The sequence below is a fragment of the Clarias gariepinus genome, chromosome 8, assembly GCF_024256425.1.
Source record: "Clarias gariepinus isolate MV-2021 ecotype Netherlands chromosome 8, CGAR_prim_01v2, whole genome shotgun sequence".
In the NCBI taxonomy this organism is placed as follows: domain Eukaryota; kingdom Metazoa; phylum Chordata; class Actinopteri; order Siluriformes; family Clariidae; genus Clarias; species Clarias gariepinus.
This window is the reverse complement of record NC_071107.1, coordinates 36662072-36682564: the sequence shown is the minus strand read 5'-3', so window position 1 is coordinate 36682564 and position 20493 is coordinate 36662072. Positions and strand designations below refer to the sequence as shown.

The 20493-nt window shown below is 40.3% G+C and overlaps 3 protein-coding genes across 3 annotated transcripts; 2 read left to right on the top strand and 1 right to left on the bottom strand.

Moving 5' to 3' along the window:
• The first annotated feature begins 484 nt into the window (after positions 1–484).
• arg2 (arginase 2) lies at positions 485–8158 on the top strand. Its single transcript, XM_053501863.1, has 8 exons — positions 485–931; positions 1016–1088; positions 4049–4223; positions 4909–5068; positions 5248–5342; positions 6358–6462; positions 6937–7073; positions 7473–8158. The coding sequence occupies exons 1-8, from the start codon at positions 809–811 to the stop codon at positions 7625–7627; spliced, it is 1023 nt and encodes a 340-aa protein (XP_053357838.1). The 5' UTR covers positions 485–808; the 3' UTR covers positions 7628–8158.
• Positions 8159–9236: 1078 nt separating this feature from the next.
• vti1b (vesicle transport through interaction with t-SNAREs 1B) lies at positions 9237–14501 on the bottom strand. Its single transcript, XM_053502954.1, has 6 exons — positions 14253–14501; positions 13662–13720; positions 12427–12624; positions 12128–12301; positions 9877–9938; positions 9237–9768 (listed from the first exon to the last, which is right to left on the bottom strand). Exons 1-6 carry the CDS (start codon positions 14347–14349, stop codon positions 9675–9677), a joined length of 684 nt encoding a protein of 227 aa, XP_053358929.1. The 5' UTR covers positions 14350–14501; the 3' UTR covers positions 9237–9674.
• A 740-nt stretch (positions 14502–15241) lies between these two features.
• Positions 15242–20367, top strand: rdh12 (retinol dehydrogenase 12). Its single transcript, XM_053502953.1, has 7 exons — positions 15242–15465; positions 16929–17047; positions 17329–17484; positions 17767–17871; positions 18060–18269; positions 18738–18927; positions 19190–20367. The coding sequence occupies exons 1-7, from the start codon at positions 15377–15379 to the stop codon at positions 19290–19292; spliced, it is 972 nt and encodes a 323-aa protein (XP_053358928.1). The 5' UTR covers positions 15242–15376; the 3' UTR covers positions 19293–20367.
• The last annotated feature ends 126 nt before the right edge of the window (positions 20368–20493 follow it).

The window sequence follows — 20493 nt, the reverse complement described above, 5'->3', positions numbered from 1 at the left end:
GGCACTAGTGTAGTGAGGATGTAGGGGATAGCTGTTTTGAGACACGTAGATAATTTCTTCACTACACAAGCCAAAAATCTGGCGACAGTGATGTCATTATGGTGGTATACAAGGACACTGAAGTCTCAGAAAACTGCACACAGACAGACAGACAGATAGATAGATACTTCTTCATAGCATGTTGTTTCCACTTGCACACATTCACGCAGATTTTCCTGACGCTACAAAAGTCCCCCAAATCCTGAAATCTGGCAACCCTTAGAAGGTGCCCAGCCTGAGTGTGTCCCGACATAAACCCTGGCGCTGCGCTTGAGCGGAAATTTCCGACGCTGCTATGCGGATCTCGTGCTCCGCGACATCACGCTGGTTCCAAAACACGCCTACTTTGAAACAAACCCACGCGGTCGTGGCTTCTGATTGGTCGGAACAAAGGCGCGTCTTGTTGGCTCATCGGGAAACTATAAAAAGCGGCGGGTAACACGAGGACATACGTAACTCTGGTTTCGGTGGGCAAGGAACGGCTTTAATATTGGATTTCTATTTATTTATTAATTTAGTTACTTGATTTTTTTTTTTCGCTTTGTGTGTGTGTAGGTCGCCAAATTTGCACAACAAAGCACGCGCGTCATAAATATGAATCAAGCCTAGTTCTAGAAGAGAGGAGGAGGCGTTACTTGTGCTCAGATTCAGCATCAGCTCGAGACACGGGATTAGAGAGACGGGCATTAGGGATTAGAGTCTGTGCTTGTGAATCGTATTTATTTATTTATTAGTTTATTTGTTGTTATTTATTTTCCTTTTTCCTGCTATGGCGGTGAGAGGGCCGCTCTCGCGCTTGTTCCGGTCGGCGCTGAGCGCGTGCTGTACGCAGACGCAGAGCCGCGCGCATCTCTCGGTCGCGATTGTCGGAGCTCCGTTCTCTAAAGGCCAGGTAAGAAAAGACGCGTGTAGAAGCCGTGGAGAGCCACGTGAAGTGGAGCTGTGCTGATGAGTCTGTGGAATGTGTGTCCTGTAGAAACGGAGAGGGGTGGAGGTCGGACCCAAAGCCATCAGAGACGCGGGGCTGGTGGAGAGACTGAGGAGCCTGGGTGAGTGCAGCAGTGCAAGAGTTGAATGGTGTTTTTCTTTCTTTAAATTATAACAAAAAAAAAAGAAGAGTTCACATTCCGTGTTAAACCTGTTGTGGTAGGGGGCACGTGCGTCACGCACACACGACGTGCTTTTACTGCCGTTTTCTATTATTCCTGCGGCCGGGGGAGGGGAGGGGAGGGGGAGTGTCTTTTCTTTACTTTGATACTTTGTTTCAAACCAAACTTGGTGTCCGGATACAAAGATCAGTTACATCTTGTTTGTCGTGTGCAAACCGGTAAATGCGGAGATCTGAAATAGAGCACTAATAAAATGCTAATTTTAATACTTATTATATTAATTATAGCGATGAAAAGCGTTTTTACATCGGTGATTCATAAGTTATTTAAGTATTTAGAAGACGACCATATCTCACCGCGTGTGTGTGTGTGTATGCGCCCGCCAGCATCTGTGTGCGTCATGGCGCGGTTGCCAGATCAAAGCCCGTGTGCTCTGCTTTCAGCTGGATTGTTCAGGAATAGTGTGTAATGGTTGTGACGCAATGGGTGCTCACGTAGATAGGTGTAACTTCCATATTTACAGTACATTTGTAAATGTATTGTGAAGAGTTTTTTTTTATTATTAATATTTTTTTGTTTAAGTTTTTGCGCATGCGCTGCTCTCGTGCAGAAGAGGCTAGACATGATGTCACAGCTCCAAGAACTAGATAGAGAAGAAGGTCTTTGATCACTCTCTAAACGACCAATAAGTTGAGGATTCGTTGGGTGGCCTCGATGGAAACCTTAAACAACCCCGAACATCGTTCTTAGACTGAGCCAGACTCCATCTGACTTGTCTGTTTATTCGCAACACACTCATTTTAATAGCTTTAACACAGCACTGATTTTCTAGTCTATTCCTATCTGGAAAATCAGAGACATCATTAGTTCAGATAAGTAACACAAAACCAGCACCTGAATCCAAAGACCTAAACACAGACACACCCTCCTCTTTTATACCCTGTTTACCTCATTCCGGTCATACTCTACAGGACTTTTGCAATGTGAGTATTATTGCTCAGAGCTTCTGGAGGACACATCATTAAAGCACTGTACCATCGTTAGGATGCTCCTGGATACAGTGATTCATACTTCTCATTCAGTGTAATCCGAGACGCTGCCGTAAGCCACGTTGTGTGTACAAAACCAGTAAAGACGTGGTTTTTAAAGACAGGAGGTTTTCCATGAATGACGCACCTCTGTTAATGTCTTTCATAAACAAACCTGGTTTGGACCAAGTATAAATTAGTCATCCCCCCAAAAATTAAAAAGCTATTTGCATTTCAGCCCTTGAATCGGTCTTAAATTTTGCCAAGTAATTACCATCGTGTCTAAATTTAAATCAAGAAAAGTACACGTTTGAGATCCAATTTACATCAGATGTTAAATGATGGTTTTAAATACAAACTGCTTGTGGTAAAACACTCTTTCATTTTTGACTCACTTTGGCAGTTTCTACGTTCACCTCTGGAATGTGCAAGTCACCATAGTCTGTCTCAGCAAGTGTCTAGTCAGCTGGGAAATGGATAAACATTGTGTCGTGCCTGTAATCCAATAGCACAGGCTATCTTAGGCGTGAGCTGCTTTTTCCATAGCATGGCTGAGTGATCCGCTGTAGACCTCGTTTGAAGGCAACAGGGTGACTTTGTGTGCTAAGTTTTGTGATTGCATAACATTGAGAGTTTGCACAAAATGAAGGAAAAAAAAAAAATCCAAAGCATCCAAAATCTCAAAGAATCCAAATGTGCAAAAATGTGTAAACGCAAAATTAATTTTCATGCAAAATATATTACTGGTATTTTGAACATAAAATCCAAGAAATTTGGATAATCAAATTGATAAGTTTTTGTTCGTTATAATGTTCAATAATCTCGTAATGAGAAACATTAGATAATTTGTCTTTATTTCAAAATGTGTTCACCTGCTAAAATTTCAAGCAATTTAAATCTAAACATTGTGTTTGAAATTGTGTTTGGGACGTTAAATATTTCTCACGGGTTTTTAAAATAAATAAAAAAACAGCACTGTAATTGAAATGAGATGAATCAATGCTGGAGATGCCCGAAGCCGCAAGAGGAGTTGTTGCAATCGTTTTCGAGTGTGACATTGTTCTTACACAATTTCTTACAAAAACCAATGGTGTTTTGTTGGAGCAATTCAGAATGACATCATCAGTCTTACCAGAAATTAGAGTTAAACTGATTTGTCATTTAACATGATGGTGATTTTCAAGCTAATGTAAAACATTTTAAATCAAAATTCAAGACTAGAGTGCACTCATCGCTCATTTTGATCTTTAAACCAGGACTCTGGCATTCTAGTCTATTTCTGTCTGGATGTAAAAGAACCATGGTGGTGTGTGTGTGTGTTGTGTGGGGGGGTGTAGGGGCAGGTTGAATTGGAAAAGGAATATGAAACGAGCACTTAAACACATGTAACCCTGCTCGAATTTGACACGACGGAGTTCATGAAATATCGCACCTAGTGTGCTCCGCCCACACCGCTAGACACCAACACACACCCCCGAGTCCTGACCCATCACTTTACTTGTTTATCCCCTTCCTGTTCCATTGGACTTGTCCGGTAGAAGCCCTGCATCCAAAGAATTCCTAGAGAAACCTGAGGGTAGAAACTGCAAAGGCAGACAGTCCCTCAAAAAAACAAGCTCAAATAACAGTTCCCTGGATGCCAGTGAGGAGAGGCAGGCAAGGAACATGTGCTTGGTCAGAAGTGGTGTACAGGGCAAGGTGTTTATTTTTAAAATAGCTGAAGGACACAAAGTAAGTGATAAGCTGCTGCTCAAAATAGACACTTACTACAAACTATATCATATAAATCACTGCACTGAATGTTCCAAGGGTCAATTTTCCAAGGGCTATTTTTTTAATTAATTCGTTTTTAACATTTTCTTTTATCTCCAGAAAATGCTGTGCATGATTTCGGAGACCTCAGTTTCGAGCACCTGGAGGAGGACGACCGATTTATGAACGTTCCCTTCCCACGCACCGTTGGACGAGCCAATGAGCTTTTGTCAGAGGCCATTAGCGGAGCCGTGGGTGCGGGGCATACGGCTGTCATGCTAGGAGGAGATCACAGGTACCGTGCACATCACCATGAATAATAACAACAAATCCAATTTAAACCTAGGATAGGTTACACCACGATCATGCACACTCGATGTGCATGAGCAGTTTGAAAGTTCTCGATGACGTGGGTTTGCATTTGCAATTGCCTTGTGACACTTCATCTGGTTTTAGCATGGAGCAATAAAGGAAAAATCTTGTTGCGTTCAGGTTCAGCAGGCCTATAGGACGTCTCAAAAGCTGCATGTTAGGGGTGTGTATCTCTGTGTAACTCCTTACATTGGTCCGCCTGCTATACCAATAATAAACTGGTCCCAGTAGGCTCCATATGCACTCTCGTACACCAGAGTCACACGGATGTCCTGAGTCATCTGTTCCTGCACGTCAGAGGAAGTTTCAAAATTTCACCAGAATGAAGTTACAAAACAAACATACAGACAGCTCCTGGTGTGATGTTAGTAGTAGAAGGAGGAAGAGTAGACAGGAAACGGACTGGGTTTTTTTGTTTAGAAGGTTGTGAGTTCAATCCTAGTGCAACTTTAGTAAGCCAACAACTTTAAGATGTTCCTGCTAAACGATAGAGGGACTTGTTAAGGGATTGAGGGAAAATGTTCCCATGATGTTCTACCTAAAAGCATCAAGTGTCTACTGCCTTCCCAATCTTCACCAACCTAATGTACCTTTATCACGCTTTGCAGCTTGGCCATTGGCTCGGTTGCGGGACACGCCCAGCAGCGTCCAGATCTTTGTCTGATTTGGGTCGATGCCCACGCGGACATCAACACCCCCATGACTTCACCATCTGGAAATCTCCACGGCCAGCCGGTCGCGTTCATGCTCAGAGAGCTGCAGGACAAGGTGAGACACCTGATAAACATTCTCATAGCGCAAAACATGAAATAAACACACTGTGGCTTTGACCCCAGATCTTCTTACAAACTTACAAATCGTACACTTCCGAATTTCCACCTCCAAACGAGCCCTCCTGTCTGAATTAAAACAAATCAACTAAAAAGTGATCTTGTTTTTGCACGTAGATGCCAGCGGTTCCTGGCTTCTCCTGGGTGAAACCGTTTCTCTCAGCTAAAGATCTGGTTTACATCGGCCTGAGAGACGTGGACCCGGGCGAGCAGTAAGTACAATGTACTCTGTAATGTTGTGTATTACCAAAAATTTACAATACTTTTTTTTTTTTTTTTTCTTTTTACATTTCTGATCATCTATGACACAGGAACTGATTAAAATTTGGGTCTCAATTCTGAAACGGAGATAAAAATTATATTCAAAATATCAGATGGACATGATTATGGTTTTTATAGTTCTTTTTTTTTTATGTTATTTAAGGCTCATGGTTAAAAAAAAAAAAGGCATGAAATCTGACTGCCAGATTTATCTGTGGTGCTCCATCAGCGGGAGGAGTCTAGTTACTCTCTCCTGTGTCAGTCAAAGGAACACGACCAATCATGGCCTGTGTCCTGGTGAATGTTCTGCTTCTCTGTGACACAGCATGAGCAGGTGTGGTGGCTTCACGTGTCTTTGGGGGAGCGCAGGCTGTCTGTATGCTCTGTGGTCATGGTCAGGAGAGCAAGTTAGTGACTGGGAGCTGGGAAATGACCACATTTTAAGGACTTTGGATTAAAAATGGTCTTGAGAACTAAAATCCCGAATCATTTTAGTCAAAGCAACTCCTGCCCTTAGGCTTTTGTGAGTTTGTACTTAATAGGGTTCAGTTTGTGTCTCAGCGAAGCTATTGAAATAAGGGTGTGCGGTTAAGAATGGGATTAATGCTCAGAACCCAGAGCGGTGACATGGTGAGGCACTGTGCATTATTAAGATGTGATGTCAGAGACATCAACAACCTGTTGAGCTAGCATCCTTTCTTTTCTTGACTTTCTAAGAGACAACAAGCACACATAATCCCATCCTACCTGTACAGACCGGTTTCTAGCGACAGCACGGTATAATCAGATGCATTAACATATGTCTGCCTTCTCACGCAATACAGTTATTACATTCATTTATTAACTCTTTAATAACAGATTATAAGGCAGATCTAACCCAAAAAACTACTTATTTTTTATTGTTATTAATAATAAATAATTAATTATATCATTTATAATAATATATTTTTTTACCTTTTCCTTAAGTGTTATTCTGAAGAACCTGGGCATCCAGTGCTTCAGCATGCGGGATATCGACAGGATGGGGATGCAAAGGGTCATGGAGGTGACGCTGGATCATCTGCTGGGAAGGTGCACATATTTACACACACAAAGCATTTCCTGTGGTATACCTGGCCAAAGGGTATACTTTACTTTAAAACTCAGCATTGACACTGTCCTAGTTAGCTAGCTAAGCTAAGCTAGCTATTTATCTATTAGCAAATTAAAATGACCACAAAAGTGTCTCAAGTAGTTAAGCTACATTGTGTAAACATTGTGTGTGAAGTATTTATGTTTATTTTCTTTTAATCACAATCATTTCTGCTTTATTATGTGTCAGTTTAAAGAGCCTAAGCTGTAGGATGCGTGTTATCTTCTTCACTAATCTTATAAAAGCTGTTAGCTGAGGTTCGCTCGTTATTAACCTAGTATTGCGTAGCGTTACAGTTAATTGTGCATATCTATTTCTAAAGATTTTTCCTCCTGATTTCAAATGTAAAAGTATATATATATTTTTGCATGTTTAATTTGTGAAGCTAAGTTACCTTTACTTCTCTCTGACAGGAAGCAGCGGCCCATCCACCTGAGCTTCGATATCGACGCGTTCGACCCCAGTCTCGCCCCGGCTACAGGGACTCCGGTGAACGGAGGACTGACCTACAGAGAGGGGATTTACATCACAGAGGAGATCCATAACACAGGTAACAACACACACACTTACTGTCCTATAGAAACACATAAAAGCTAAATTGATGTGTGAATATTGAAGGTGAATAAATAAAGCATAGTTAAAACATTTCATATGTACTAAAATATGTTTAAACAAATAGCAAATTATACATATATATAGTGAATATTAAATCAAATCTACAAAAATTGCTTAAATTTATATTTCCTTAATATTTCTGTTTTTCATATTTTAACTGTAATGTAATTGAGATTAATTTTAACATATAATACACACATACTGTACATGGAATGTACATTTCTTTAAATATTGAAATTATAATCATCATTCTAATATAACATTACATTAATCAAAACAGGTTTTCTAATGTCTATTATTTTTCTTGATTCATTGATTTTCTCACCTTCTGTAGGTTTGTTGTCTGTGATGGACCTGGTGGAGGTGAATCCGGCGCTGGGTGCGAGCTCTGAGGCGGTGGAAGCGACCGCCGCTCTCGCCGTGGACGTCATCGCTTCGTCTCTGGGTCAGACGCGTGAGCTGCAGGACACCGAACAGCTCGGCCTGTAGAGCCACGCTTACTCAGACCTGGACTCGGACACGAGAGTGAAATGCAAACCTGCTTGGCATTCCAATGTTTAAACACAGACCCGTAGAGAGAGAGAAAAGAAAAAAAACACTGCACATGAGAGAAACTGAGAGTCTGAAAGTTTCAACTGCCTGGAGTGATGAGAGAAGAGAAGAAAGCGGGAGAGTCCCCCCTTTACACATAAACCGCACATATACGTATAGCATATAGGAACATGACTGATGCCAACTAGGACTGAAGGCATGTCACCACTATATACTACTACTTTGTTGAAATTGACTGTTTTCTGATTTTATGCAAAAGTATGCATTTTTAATGATCTGCCTGTTGGTGGAGTTGTGAATCTTTTAATTATTTAAAAAAAGGGTCATTATGAATTTTCCCTCCGTTCTTCCACATGACCCAAGGTGTGTTACTGTCTCAGCTTAGAATGGTTTTAATGTTTGTTTTTACTTGGGTGTTTTTTTTCCTTTTAGCATAACAGAATAAATAAAATTTCCTAGTTTGTCATATGCAAGCGTGTTGGATGTCATTTTTATGTGTAATTAGACTTTAATTAGGACATGGTTTCAGTTTTACATCAAAGTAGAGACAGTTAAAGATCTCGTACTTTTACTATTTGTTTAACGAGTTAAACAGTATCACAGTTCCTCCGAAGTGTGTGTTAATGCCCCACGTGAAATACCCCACACATAAGGCATCTCTTGCACTTTAACAGCTCCACTGCTGAGCTACGCCCTTACAGAGAACCACAGCGCTGAGGAACAAGCCAGGGGAAGGGTATCTTCTTACATAAAACTCCAACTGGTTCGTTTAAACTCTGGCCAATACAAAAATTGAGGGAAAAAAAAAGCAGGGAATGTTTAAAAAAGACTGAAAAGTGAGTTTTGCATATTGGGGTTCCTTTTCAAGAGGAAAAAATATGATGGATGAAAAGCACCATTTTTTTTTTTATTATAAATCTAAAACCAATCTATAAGTGTATATGCATGGACAAGCTGGCTCGTGATTTTTTCCCCCTCGATGATGTTACAAAAGCAGGTGAAAAAGGAGAAATATTTAAAACTGCTCTGTAACTTTTGAGAACAGAAATCCAGTATGTGCGGAAGTGTCACTCAGACACGGAGCTCATACAAATCCATGCATAAACCCTGGACAAAACAAAGCCAAATATCATGCATACATTTTGCAAATTGCTCTTCCTGTTAAAGCATTATGTTTGTTATAATTACTAATTGATGTTGTGAACTTCTGACGAATAGCATTTATCATGCCAAAGCAGAAAGGAAGGTTACGGAAAGTCAGCTGCCGGCAAACTGAACAGTGTGGCAGGTCTGTTGCCATGGGCAACTTCTAATGTTGTCAACAAGCAGTGAATAAACCAGAACATTGTGTTCATATAAAAGCCTGTTTGGGCATGCCCACTTTACATCAGCCTCAGGATTTGAGTCTGTATGTGTGTCTGTGTGTGTCTCAGAGCGAGTGTGTAAGCCAAAAAGGTCAGTAGGTTACAGTGGGCTGAAACAGTTCTAGTATAGTTCCAATAGTATTGATGCTTCCAGAACAATAAAAACACACACATGAGCAATCTGAACAAAGACACAGCCTTCCATAGACACTTTAATACTGTATCCAGTTCTGCCCTGGAAGGCAAATACAAAGTATTTCTATTAAATAATGAATCAGGTTTAAGAGATCAAAGGTCTGTTCTATTGCAGTGTTATCTATTCAGTCACATAACAGTTAATTTACACCACTTTCCATCCTTCGCACCCAAACGGGGCGTCAGAACTGTCCGCACAGATGATGATTTGATACTGATTTGCATCCATATAGAAGAAACAGAAATGTTCTTAAAAAGATGTGCAAGTTCCACCGAGCCTCCACAAGCCGGAGTGACGGGAGACGCAGAAGGTCCCGGAACACTTCAGCGTATAAAAGAGGCCGGGTTCTCTGTCTCAGTTCGTCTTCGCAGAGAGAAAGAGAATCTGAAAAAATACAGACAGGGAGCAAAGGGAGCACTCCGCCTTAGTGCCGGAAGAACTTAAGGTAGACCACAGCTCCCAGTATGGCCAGCTCCATGATGATGATGATCCCCAGCAGCAGCTTGTTTGTCATCAGTCTGTCAGAAGATCACAAGCTTGTGTGAATGAAGTGCACACAAGCAAGTTTGTGCATGTGTGTGTGTGTGTATCTGTATGTGTGTGTGTGTGTGGGAGGTGGAGCTCACCTGCGAGACATGGTGCGCAAGATTTTTCTGCTGCGGCTCAGGTTCTCTCCGGTGTGAACCAGCTGAAGGAGATGACAATAATAATAATAATTAGTAACAACAACAATATGGATAGATTGCCTATACGTACATCCATAATTAACATCATTAATAACACTAATATAAGGGTCCTTATAGATATTGAAAAACACTACAAATAATAACATAAAATCAATACATGTATTACTTATAATTAGTTCTTTCAATTACTATGCAAACTAATTTAAAAATTAACAATAATAAATATTTCCTTTCATCTGTCCGCATCACCAGCTAGAAATGTTGATTTGTTATACTGTTATTAATAATTACCTGATATTAATTAAATATAACCTTCAGGTATATATATATATAATAGGTTACAGGTAGTCCCCGACTTAAACATTCGAGCAGATACAGACAAACCGCGGTTCTACTCCCAGTTCAATCGCATGTATTGTACAAAAAAAAACAAAAAAAAAAAACACCGCAGTGCAGCAGATACCAATACTTACAGCGAAATCTCGGATTGCGAGTAACGCAGTTTGCGAGTGTTCCGCAAGACAAGCAAAGATTTGTAATAAATTTTGACTTGGAAAACGAACAAGTCTTGGTTTACGAGTACCAAGTATTATGTATCACGCATGCGCTTCTAGTTTTGACGCCGGGGGTCACATGATCACAACTGAGCCAATGGTTTTTCTCTCTCTTGCGCTGCGGAATTGTGGGTAATCTTCTCCCCTGCTGTGTCTTAGTGCGTTTCTCTTAATGGTAAGAGATTCATGCACACGTGTACTGTTTACTATAACACGTGCGTGTGTGCGTGTAAAGTAAAAGCAAGTTTCATTAAAGGTTAAAGATCCATTTTCTCTCTTCCTCTCTGTCGTTTATGTCTGTGTGCGTGTGCGTCATTGGATACCGTTCTCCTTCACACACACACACCCCTCCTTTCGCCTTTACACACAAACACACACACACACACCCCCAGACACACACTGCCAGACCCCTCCTACTTTCACCTTCACAGACACACCACTCTTTCTCTCTGCTCTACACCAAAACACTGCTCTGTCGCAATTCTTTTTACTCACAAAGGTAAAGTGCAGGTTTTTTTTTTTTTTTTACTTTACAGCAGTGATTCCTTTAGTGTGCGTCACTCAAGCGCCATTAATTCCTTGCTAATTTTCCCAATAGAACAGTGTTTCTGATAATGTGCGTGTGTCTGTAAAAAAAAAATTCAATAAGAGAGGAAGGTTTACTGTGTAAGATGAGAAGAGGAAGGGGGGGGTCTGATTCCTCCTCTCTTCTAACTTTAGCTTTACACACACACACAGCACCTGTGCGCACAAACACACTGCTCTTCCTCTTCTCAAAACACTAACAGAAACACTAATCTGTCAGAATTTATTTTTACACCTTTTTTTTAAGGTAAAGTGCATGTTAATTTGTTTTATTTTTACTTTATATTTTGTATTAATTATTTTTATGTATTTATTTTTTTGGGCTGTGGAACGAATAATTTGAGTTTTTATTATTTCTGATGGGAAAATTTGCTTTGATTTATAAGTGTTTTAAAATCCGAGGTTCCACTGTACAATATTTCTGGTGTTTAAATGAATGTATAAAATGTCTAAAGTCCGGTATATTGTGTGCGTGTGCTCGCGGGAGAAATGAGTCGGCCTCAGCGGTTTTAATTAATCAGTCAGGGAGCACGATGATAGAAGATGTCTGTCCTGTAAAGCTGTCCTGATGGTGAATAATAATTATTTCCGAAAATCCTTAACAAAACAGAGTTCACAGCCCAATACAATGGAAAACAGCTCTGAGAGAAAAGAGCTGAGAGCTCTGGCCTCTGGGGACCCCTCGCGATTTAAAGGCGCTGAGACAACACTGTTACATTTCACTGTGAGATTCGTTTCCTTAGACACGGCGACAATTTTTGGTCACATGACAGCAGTGTGGGGAAAGAGGATAGATTTAGTCAAGTGGATTGGTATGCTTTGCATTTGTGTCAAAGGCGTACAAGACTCACTTTGTCTGCCTTAGGAACAAATCGGACTTACGAATGGGCTCCCGGAACAGAACTAATTCCTAAGTCAGGGACTACCTGTACTAATATTATTAATCTATATGTAAATGCTAATTATACTGCTTATATAACCCTATAATTCTATGCATTAAGTATGTATTAGTCCCTGTCCCGCGTCTCGCGTCCTGCTTCTCTGTGTCTCACCCTGTCTCGGGTGCGATCGAGCTGTTCTCTCTGCTGCCCGAGCTCCTCGATGATGTCTGTTCCAATATGTTCGCTCTCGATGGCGATGCGCTGGCTGCGCGCAATGCTCTGGCTGGCGTTGTTTAGGGACTCTGTGCCCTGAATCAGTAATGCTCGCTGAGCCTGCTGTTCAGTCTGAAGCCACACACACACACACAGAATAATGATTTATTACAAAAACTCCTAAAACAGAATAGAATATCCAAACATCTTTCTGCTTAGCCAGCACTCAGTACAAATCTCCTTTTTTGTCCACTTACACTGCGCTCGTTCTGATCTGCATAGGCACTGCCATGCACGCTGTCTCCCGTCCCCGAGGAGAAGCCGAATCCGATGTCTGAGGCATGCACGTGTCGCTGCAGCTTCCCCAGATCTCTGTGGTACAGCCGCACTTTGGAGGACATGGAGTTCCTGAAGGCGGACGGGGCGCTGATAAGCTCCTGCTCCATATCCTTCAGCTGCGACAGGGACGATAACAAGACACGGATGTGAGAGGACATGAGAAAGAAGAAAAAACTGACTTATCACTAAACAAGGCCTTAACTGTACATTAGACAGCTTTAAATTATACTATGCTGCCCCCTACTGAGTGTAATGAGTATGGCAACAGACTTGATACAGAACTCACATTTTAAAGTGTCTGATGATGTGATTAAGATAATTTGCAATGTTTTAAAAATGTTTCAATAATAATTTTAAAATACCAGTCACTGATGTGATACAGGATTTAGAAATAATAACATTAACCGTACTAGGTGTTTGTTTTTACCACACATTTGACATATTGTCACACAGAATACAGGACTGAAAGAACCAAAAGCGATCTTGGGGGCAAACCAGCCATTTTAATACTAAACAAAATATATAGATTTTTTTATTCGGTCCTGTAGATCTTCACAACCGATGCTTAGAGATGGAATTTATTCATTTATACCACAGGTTACAGACGAAGGAAATTAAAATGAAGTAAAACAAAACAAAAAAAAAAAGATGAAAATTACAGGCCTCTCTCATCTTTTTAAGTGGGAGAACTTGCACAGTTGGTGGATGACTAAAAACTTTTTTTTGCACCACTGTATGTATACACCGCCTTCTGAAAAAAAAACCTACTACCACTAAATGACCCTCTGGCACTCTCTAAGACATTCTCGTTTCTATAGTAACAGCTGATCCACAGGGACTTGAAGCTTCATACAAATCACTGACACAGTAATGGAACTTATAGACAAACTTTAAGTTACAGTTTTACCCTTGACTGTTACGCGTTAAAGAAGTTTACAGTTTTCTTTTCGCAGATATAAAGCATGATGCGTCAACTTTGTATAAAATCAGAGAAATTAAATATGTCAAGATTAATGTTAGTGGATTTCATTTACTATAACAGCATACGGTATGCAATGCATGAAGGTGTGACTGCTCCTACAAACACTATTCGTGTGTGATTCTTTGAGTCAGTTCTGTATCACATATCGTGTGTGTGTGTAACTTTACTTACCAACTCCTGTGCCTCTCCGTGGCGCTCATCGAACCCTCGCACCAGTTTCTTCTTCTCCTCTGAGAGCAAATGATTCACAAAAATGAGATCATTCAAATATTTTGTGTGTCTGTGTGAATGATTCTGTGCGATGTGTGATGACCAGGACGGACCACACTTAATTTACTCCATTTCACAACAATGCTTTTAAATTCCGGATTCCGATTGGTCAGGAAGTTAAATTTTATGTAACAGCAACTGTTGCATGCTAATGTTCGACACATTTTATTGAGCTATAATTTCTCTGTGGGCAGTTTATTTAGAGGACATGTACAGCGGACCCTCACTGATAAAAGGTGTGAAATCATCAATACAGTGAAGTAAAGAGAGGCAGTTATGCATCCTGAGGTTTTTGGCAACATGACATGCTGAATCAACAAGCCTGATACCGGTACAATAAATATCGCGGTATATCACTGATAACCAATTATCAGCACAGATCTAAAACCTTAAAACGCACCCGCGAATATTTACCGTAATATCAAAACTCGCATGTTGTTGTTTTTTTTTTCTAAACATTCCACAATTAATTTTAGAACCGCAGATTTTTACCTCCTTGTGCGCGCGTGACTCGTTCAGAGAGCAGCTTCAGCTCCTCATACAGAGACCTGTACACCTCCTGAAGCTTCTCAAACTCTTCCGACGACATCCTTCCGATTTTAAACACTAAAACCCTGCAACGTTTCTAAAACAACAGGTTGTTCAGCACAAATATGAAGCAGAAATCCCCGTTTCTCTAAAGCCACCGTCTCTATCACAACATCCTGGAGGAACTCCACTTCCGGGATTTGAGTAGGTGTCCTGCACGCTGCCTGCGGTAAAATGAGCAAACAATACATTGAAAGAATAAATTATGTTTTTTTTTAACAGGATGTTAACGTTTTATCAATATAAGATTACTTTATATATCATTTATCTTTTTTTAGAAAGAAAAAAAACGAACTTTATATTTACACAAAAATAATCAAGCAACTCTAGGCCGTCTTCCGCACAGCAATGGATTGTGGGTTGTGTAGTTTTAGTCAAATCATTTTGTTGGGGTTTTATTTTTTGTTAGTTTTTTTATGTTTACCAATTGAAAAAAAAATATATACCTGATAAATTGTTTCTGAAATTTCTGAATAACAGAAAAATCACGTGATCTACACAGTTAAATCACTGTTATGTCAGGTTTATATAATATATATATTGGTTTGACATAAAAAAAAAAAAGCTTAGGAGGCACCGTGTTTTGTGCAGTATCGATCAACTAAATAAAATCAGCTTTACGTTGTTGTAGCGCAGGTTTTATACAGATTTCAGTGTTTAAAAAACATTTTCCACAAACCGCCACGCTTCTGAAAGTGAACGTGCTTTTAAACGTTTCTTTGCTAGCGAACACTCTAGCCGGTATCTTGTAATTTTGTATGCGATTATTTATTTGCTTTAACTTGCAGCTTCATTATACTAGTGAAACTCCGTTTCACTTATTTCCTGGTTGGAGCTCCGAATACCCGGATGAGACGGCGCGATCTGATTAGCCCAGAGGGCCTTTGTTAAAGGAAAACTGCAACTCCCATGATGCTGTGCACGCGCTCAGCGAGTGGGAGGTGAAAGCTCGCAGATTATCCATCGCACAGATTTATAGCTGACGGTTTGAACTGCACGTGCGGTACATTTCTCCGTTTATTTCCGACATGATGATCATGATGATGATGATGATGGTGGTCGTGGTGGGCACCGGGGTCGTGGCGTTAATCCTGAGGCTGATGTCGACTCACATCAGGTAGATGCACTATTACCATCTGACATATTTATAACAATCTCAGTAATTCACTGTCTCGTGCACGAGGAAGGGTATTTAAATATATCTTAATAAATTAAAGGTAATGATGTTCTGATTTTTAAAATTATTATTATACATTTATTGGGTAATTTTTTTTCCTCCAAATTATTGCTATAGTAACCGCCCCCGCCGAATATAAATATGATCCGCTTTGGAAACCGACCAATAAGAGCCCTTCGCGGGCGGGGCTAATTATGCATGCGCAGCCTCATTACGCAGAACGCAATGTGATTGGTTGCTGAGGTTTCGTGCGGTGGTACGATCAAGAAGCAGCAGGCTAATGAACAGAAAATCACAACGTCTTTATAAATTAACAAACTTTCCAACACAAACTCTCTTAAACATAGACCCTTTTTTACAGTAAGTTTATTTCATAAGTCATGTCGTCATACAGAATAAAACATTTCTCACAGATAAAATAAATAAAACAGATCTGACATCTCCCAAAACTTTGTTGTTCCTCATCGCTGTTGCAGCAAAGATGACCGTCGTGCCTCTGAAATGTAAATGTCTGATGCATTTAGAGCCTTAGTCAACACTAGCCACTAGTTTTAGTCCCAAGCCCGAATGAAATCTCCAGCAAGGGCAAACCTGTGCCAAGGTGTTGTGCGAATCAGATGGTCCGCTGTAGGGAAACCCCTTGGCAGAAGCAGCCGAAAGAACAACAACATTTGGAGCCTTGGCTCTGGGTGCCCAACAGTGAAGAATCTTGGTTACAGATCAGAAGGATGGAGGTTCAAGCCCTAGCTCCACCAAGCTGCCTCTGTTGTGCCCTCAAATAAGGACCTGAACAGTGGGGCCATATCTTGTACCCTGCGTTCCGTCACATACCTTCAGCCAACAAGCTGGGATATGTGAAGAAATTAGTTTTACAATGAATTCAATGCATATGTCCCAAATACAGCTTTCTTCTTTTATCTTGCTTATATCTTTTTTTTTTTAAATTTATGTAGAGTATTGGGGCGGGAGAGTGGCATGGTGGCACAAGGCCCTGGTTCGATTTCCCCTGAAGTTTGCATGGTCTTCCTGTGCTTAGTGGGTTTCTACTGGTTTCCTCCCACAGTGCAAAGACATAGGTCAAGCTAACTGGCGTTCCCAAATTGTCCATATTGTGTGAATAAGCGTGTTTATGTGTGTGCCTTTTGATGGATTGGCACTCCATCCAGGGTGTACCCCAACTCGTGCCCTAAGTCTTCTAGGATATGCTCCACAACTTTGTACAAGATAAAGTGGTATAGATGATGAGTGAGTGAAGCATTGGGAAACATTTCAAGACACAATAATGTTTTATACGTCATATTTATCAGGGTATCAGGACTGCACATGTATATACAGGGTAACAACAAGACCCAGAATATGACATTTAATTCCAAACCTCATTGTATGTGTGTGTTTGTGTGTAGGAAATATGCAGCGGGTGGAGTGTGTGCGTCCACAGCACGTCTGGACGGGAAGACGGTGCTTATTACAGGAGCGAACACAGGGATTGGGAAGGAGACGGCGCTGGACCTGGCTTCACGGGGTGAGAGATATGCAAATAATACACTATGATTGCTGATTAACACTAATTTCACTTAGAAACACACAAAGTCACTTTGATTTAAAACATGGCTTTGCTCCATTACCAGGTCAGATATTGTGGAATCTTATACCAGTGTAGATTAAAGACACAATGCTAGACCTTAGTTCTATCGGAACAAAGGTTACATATGACCGCTTTAATAGAAATTTTAATTGCCATTTAAAATCTCCGTTGTGTTAGATATTAGAGTGATTTAAGAAAAATCTTTTTTTAACCTGCAGGTGCACGGGTGATTATGGCTTGTCGGGATGTAGAGAAAGGCGAGGAGGCGGCAGCAGAGATCCGCTCACGTGTGGGCGGTGCACAGGTGGAGGTGCGAGAACTCGACCTGGCGGATACCTACTCAATACGGGCGTTTGCACAAAAGTTCCTCCGAGGTGTATACCATATGCACAAACACATGTGTGCACACTATTTTATAATTAGCAGTGCAGAATTTCCCAGGACACATTGCAATCTGGTATGATTTCTCATCCAAGTCAGCCGTTTATAAATGTACCAAACTGTGCACTTTTTCTTGTGGTTTGGAATTTTTGTAGCTTTCTTTATTCTGCCAGCTTGTTTCAAACTAGCTAATTTATTAGTGTATAAAAAGTCAGTATAATTTCCTAATAAGTGCACTTCCTGCAAATGTCTTATCACTTTCTCTCATCACACAGAGGTGAGTCACCTGCACATCTTGATTAACAACGCCGGAGTGATGATGTGTCCTTACATGAAGACTGCAGACGGCTTCGAGATGCACCTGGGAGTCAATCACCTCGGTGAGAGAAATTTCTTCCTGACGATAATAGTGTTAAACAGAAAGATCATACGAGAGAATAATAATAATAACAATAATATTAAGTTATAATCATAAAAGTTTTCTTTTTTTAAATAAATGTGTTTACTGTGGTGGTATTATAAAATCTTAATTAAAGCATAGATGCTAATCAGCATGTCCTGATCTTAGGTCACTTCCTGTTGACCTATCTGCTGATCGGGGTGTTGAAGCGCAGCGCGCCGTCCCGCATCATAGTCGTTTCATCCCTGGCGCATTATTTCGGCTGGATCCGATTCCACGACCTGCACAGTCAGGGGAGCTACAACAGCGGCCTCGCCTACTGCCAGAGCAAACTGGCTAATGTGCTGTTCACCAAGGAGCTAGCACGCAAGCTAGCAGGTACAGGGAGAGATAAATACAAGATATAACATGATGGAGTCTAACTATCTGGCATTAGGCAATTCCTACTTCAATGCAGGAATGTATTTATAAAACACTACAAAACAAGGCAGGTTCAAGTGAAATATTTCTGGAATAAAACATGACCTAACATAACTATTTTAACTATTAGCACAGGGAACTCGATTACTTTCCATGTCCACAGTTGGTTGACTTCTCTTAAACAATAGCCTTTAATCTGTTATGACGTACTCACTCTGGAGACCCCTTATATAAGATTTTATCATGTGACATCCCTGTGAATAAGCTGTGATTATAGAAAAAGTGATGCGTCAAAAGTAGTGCATTCTAATAACCTTATGACTTGGAGATGTCAGAGCTGACCAATCAGAATGCAGCACACAACAGCGCTGTGTTGCGTTTTTCTCTTTGTTGCACCATTCTTAATGCTGACTCTATTCCCGCCAGAGTTGAACGTGACTGTGAACTCTGTGCACCCGGGGACGGTGAGGTCCGATTTGGTGCGCCACTCCACGGTGATGTCTTTGATGTTCGCACTGTTTTCCACGTTCCTGAAAACAGCGCAGGAGGGAGCACAGACCTCCATCTACTGTGCAGTGGCTGAGGAACTGCACTCCGTCACAGGAAAGCACTTCAGGTAGGGTGTATTTTTAGAAACAAACTTAATTTAAACTACACTGCGCTCCAAAATTACAGGCACCCAACTGTTTTTTTATGGTATTTTAAACTGAAAGATCATGATGATAAATGCAAAAGGATTGTGATTGTGTTTGTGTGTGTGTGTGCAACTTTAACATCATATTTTTAAATATTGTTTGTGGTTAGCTTCTTTCGTACATTGAAAGAAAAATGGGTTCATGTTTGAGTAATATGGGTAATAAATATATTCCTTTTCTTAGTGACTGTGCTCCAGCCTCCATCGCTCCTCAGGGCCGCTGTGATGAAACCGCGCGGAGGTTGTGGGACGCCAGCTGCAACCTCCTCGGTATTGAATGGGACTGAGAGCGCTCTTTTGTCCATCACAGATCCGTCATCACCATCTGTTCTACAAATTTGCCAAACACACTTATTCAAGCCTTTTTAAAAAAAAAAATGGACCTGGGTTCCCATTGTTGTTACATTTGTACATCGCTGTGGAGCATTGAAAAACTTCCCAGTTAGAAATTTGTACATTGATTTAAGTCACATGCCTTTCACCCCCTCCCCAATTAAGCTATTTAGAATTGTACTGTTTTTATACAGAGGTAAACTTGGTTTTTTACTACAGTTAAATTTGCGACAACCGAATTTAAATATATATAAAATGTGCGGAAGAGCTGTTATGATTAGCCATGTTTTCCTACTTTTCCTACGTATATGAAGGGTCACACGACGAACAGTTGTGGTCTGATTACATGTAATATTTTCTTAAAGATTTAAGGCGTGAACGATTTTCTAGCCGTATTCAGGTGACTATTAGTCCTGCAGAAATACACACATATTCTGGTATTGCTGTAATTGTGGGGACTGGACTTTGTAAAGAGCACATTAATGTTACAAACTTGCTCGGTGTTGTGCCATGAGGACAGACCTAGCTCATATGGAAATAGAAAATCACTTAATCAGGAGAATATATATTGGAGACACTGCAAATTGCACTTTTTAGGCATCCATGCATTTTGTGTTTAATGTTTCTTTAGACATTTTTTTGTCATTTTGGGGTCCAAACAGTTTTTCTGTTTTTTTTCTTGACTGGATAGACCTAATAACTTGATTAGTCGAATATATGTGGTGCTTTATTTCGGTAGCTTACTCTGAACAAAAAAAAAAGCCTTATAAAAGCTATAAATTTCAAACAACTGCTTTACCAGAATTATGTATCAAGGTGATTTAAATTTGGGACCCAGATGTGGGTTTTTATGGACAATGTGATAACAAACCTACACACAATAACCAATCACATTTCAGTTGGTATTTGACTAATTATTATTACTATAATTATGGAAATACTGACATCATTGATGAGATTTCTACTCAACAATGACACATTGTCACTTATGTGTATACTGCAAAAAAATTAAACAGATTTTAGAAGTTATTGCTTCAACATGTGGTATTTACATGCGCCAAAAGGATTTATTCTAAATCTCATTTATTCTATAACATTCTCTCTTATTATCTGACATCAGTATGTCCATAGAGCAAAAGCACATTATTTCCCCTT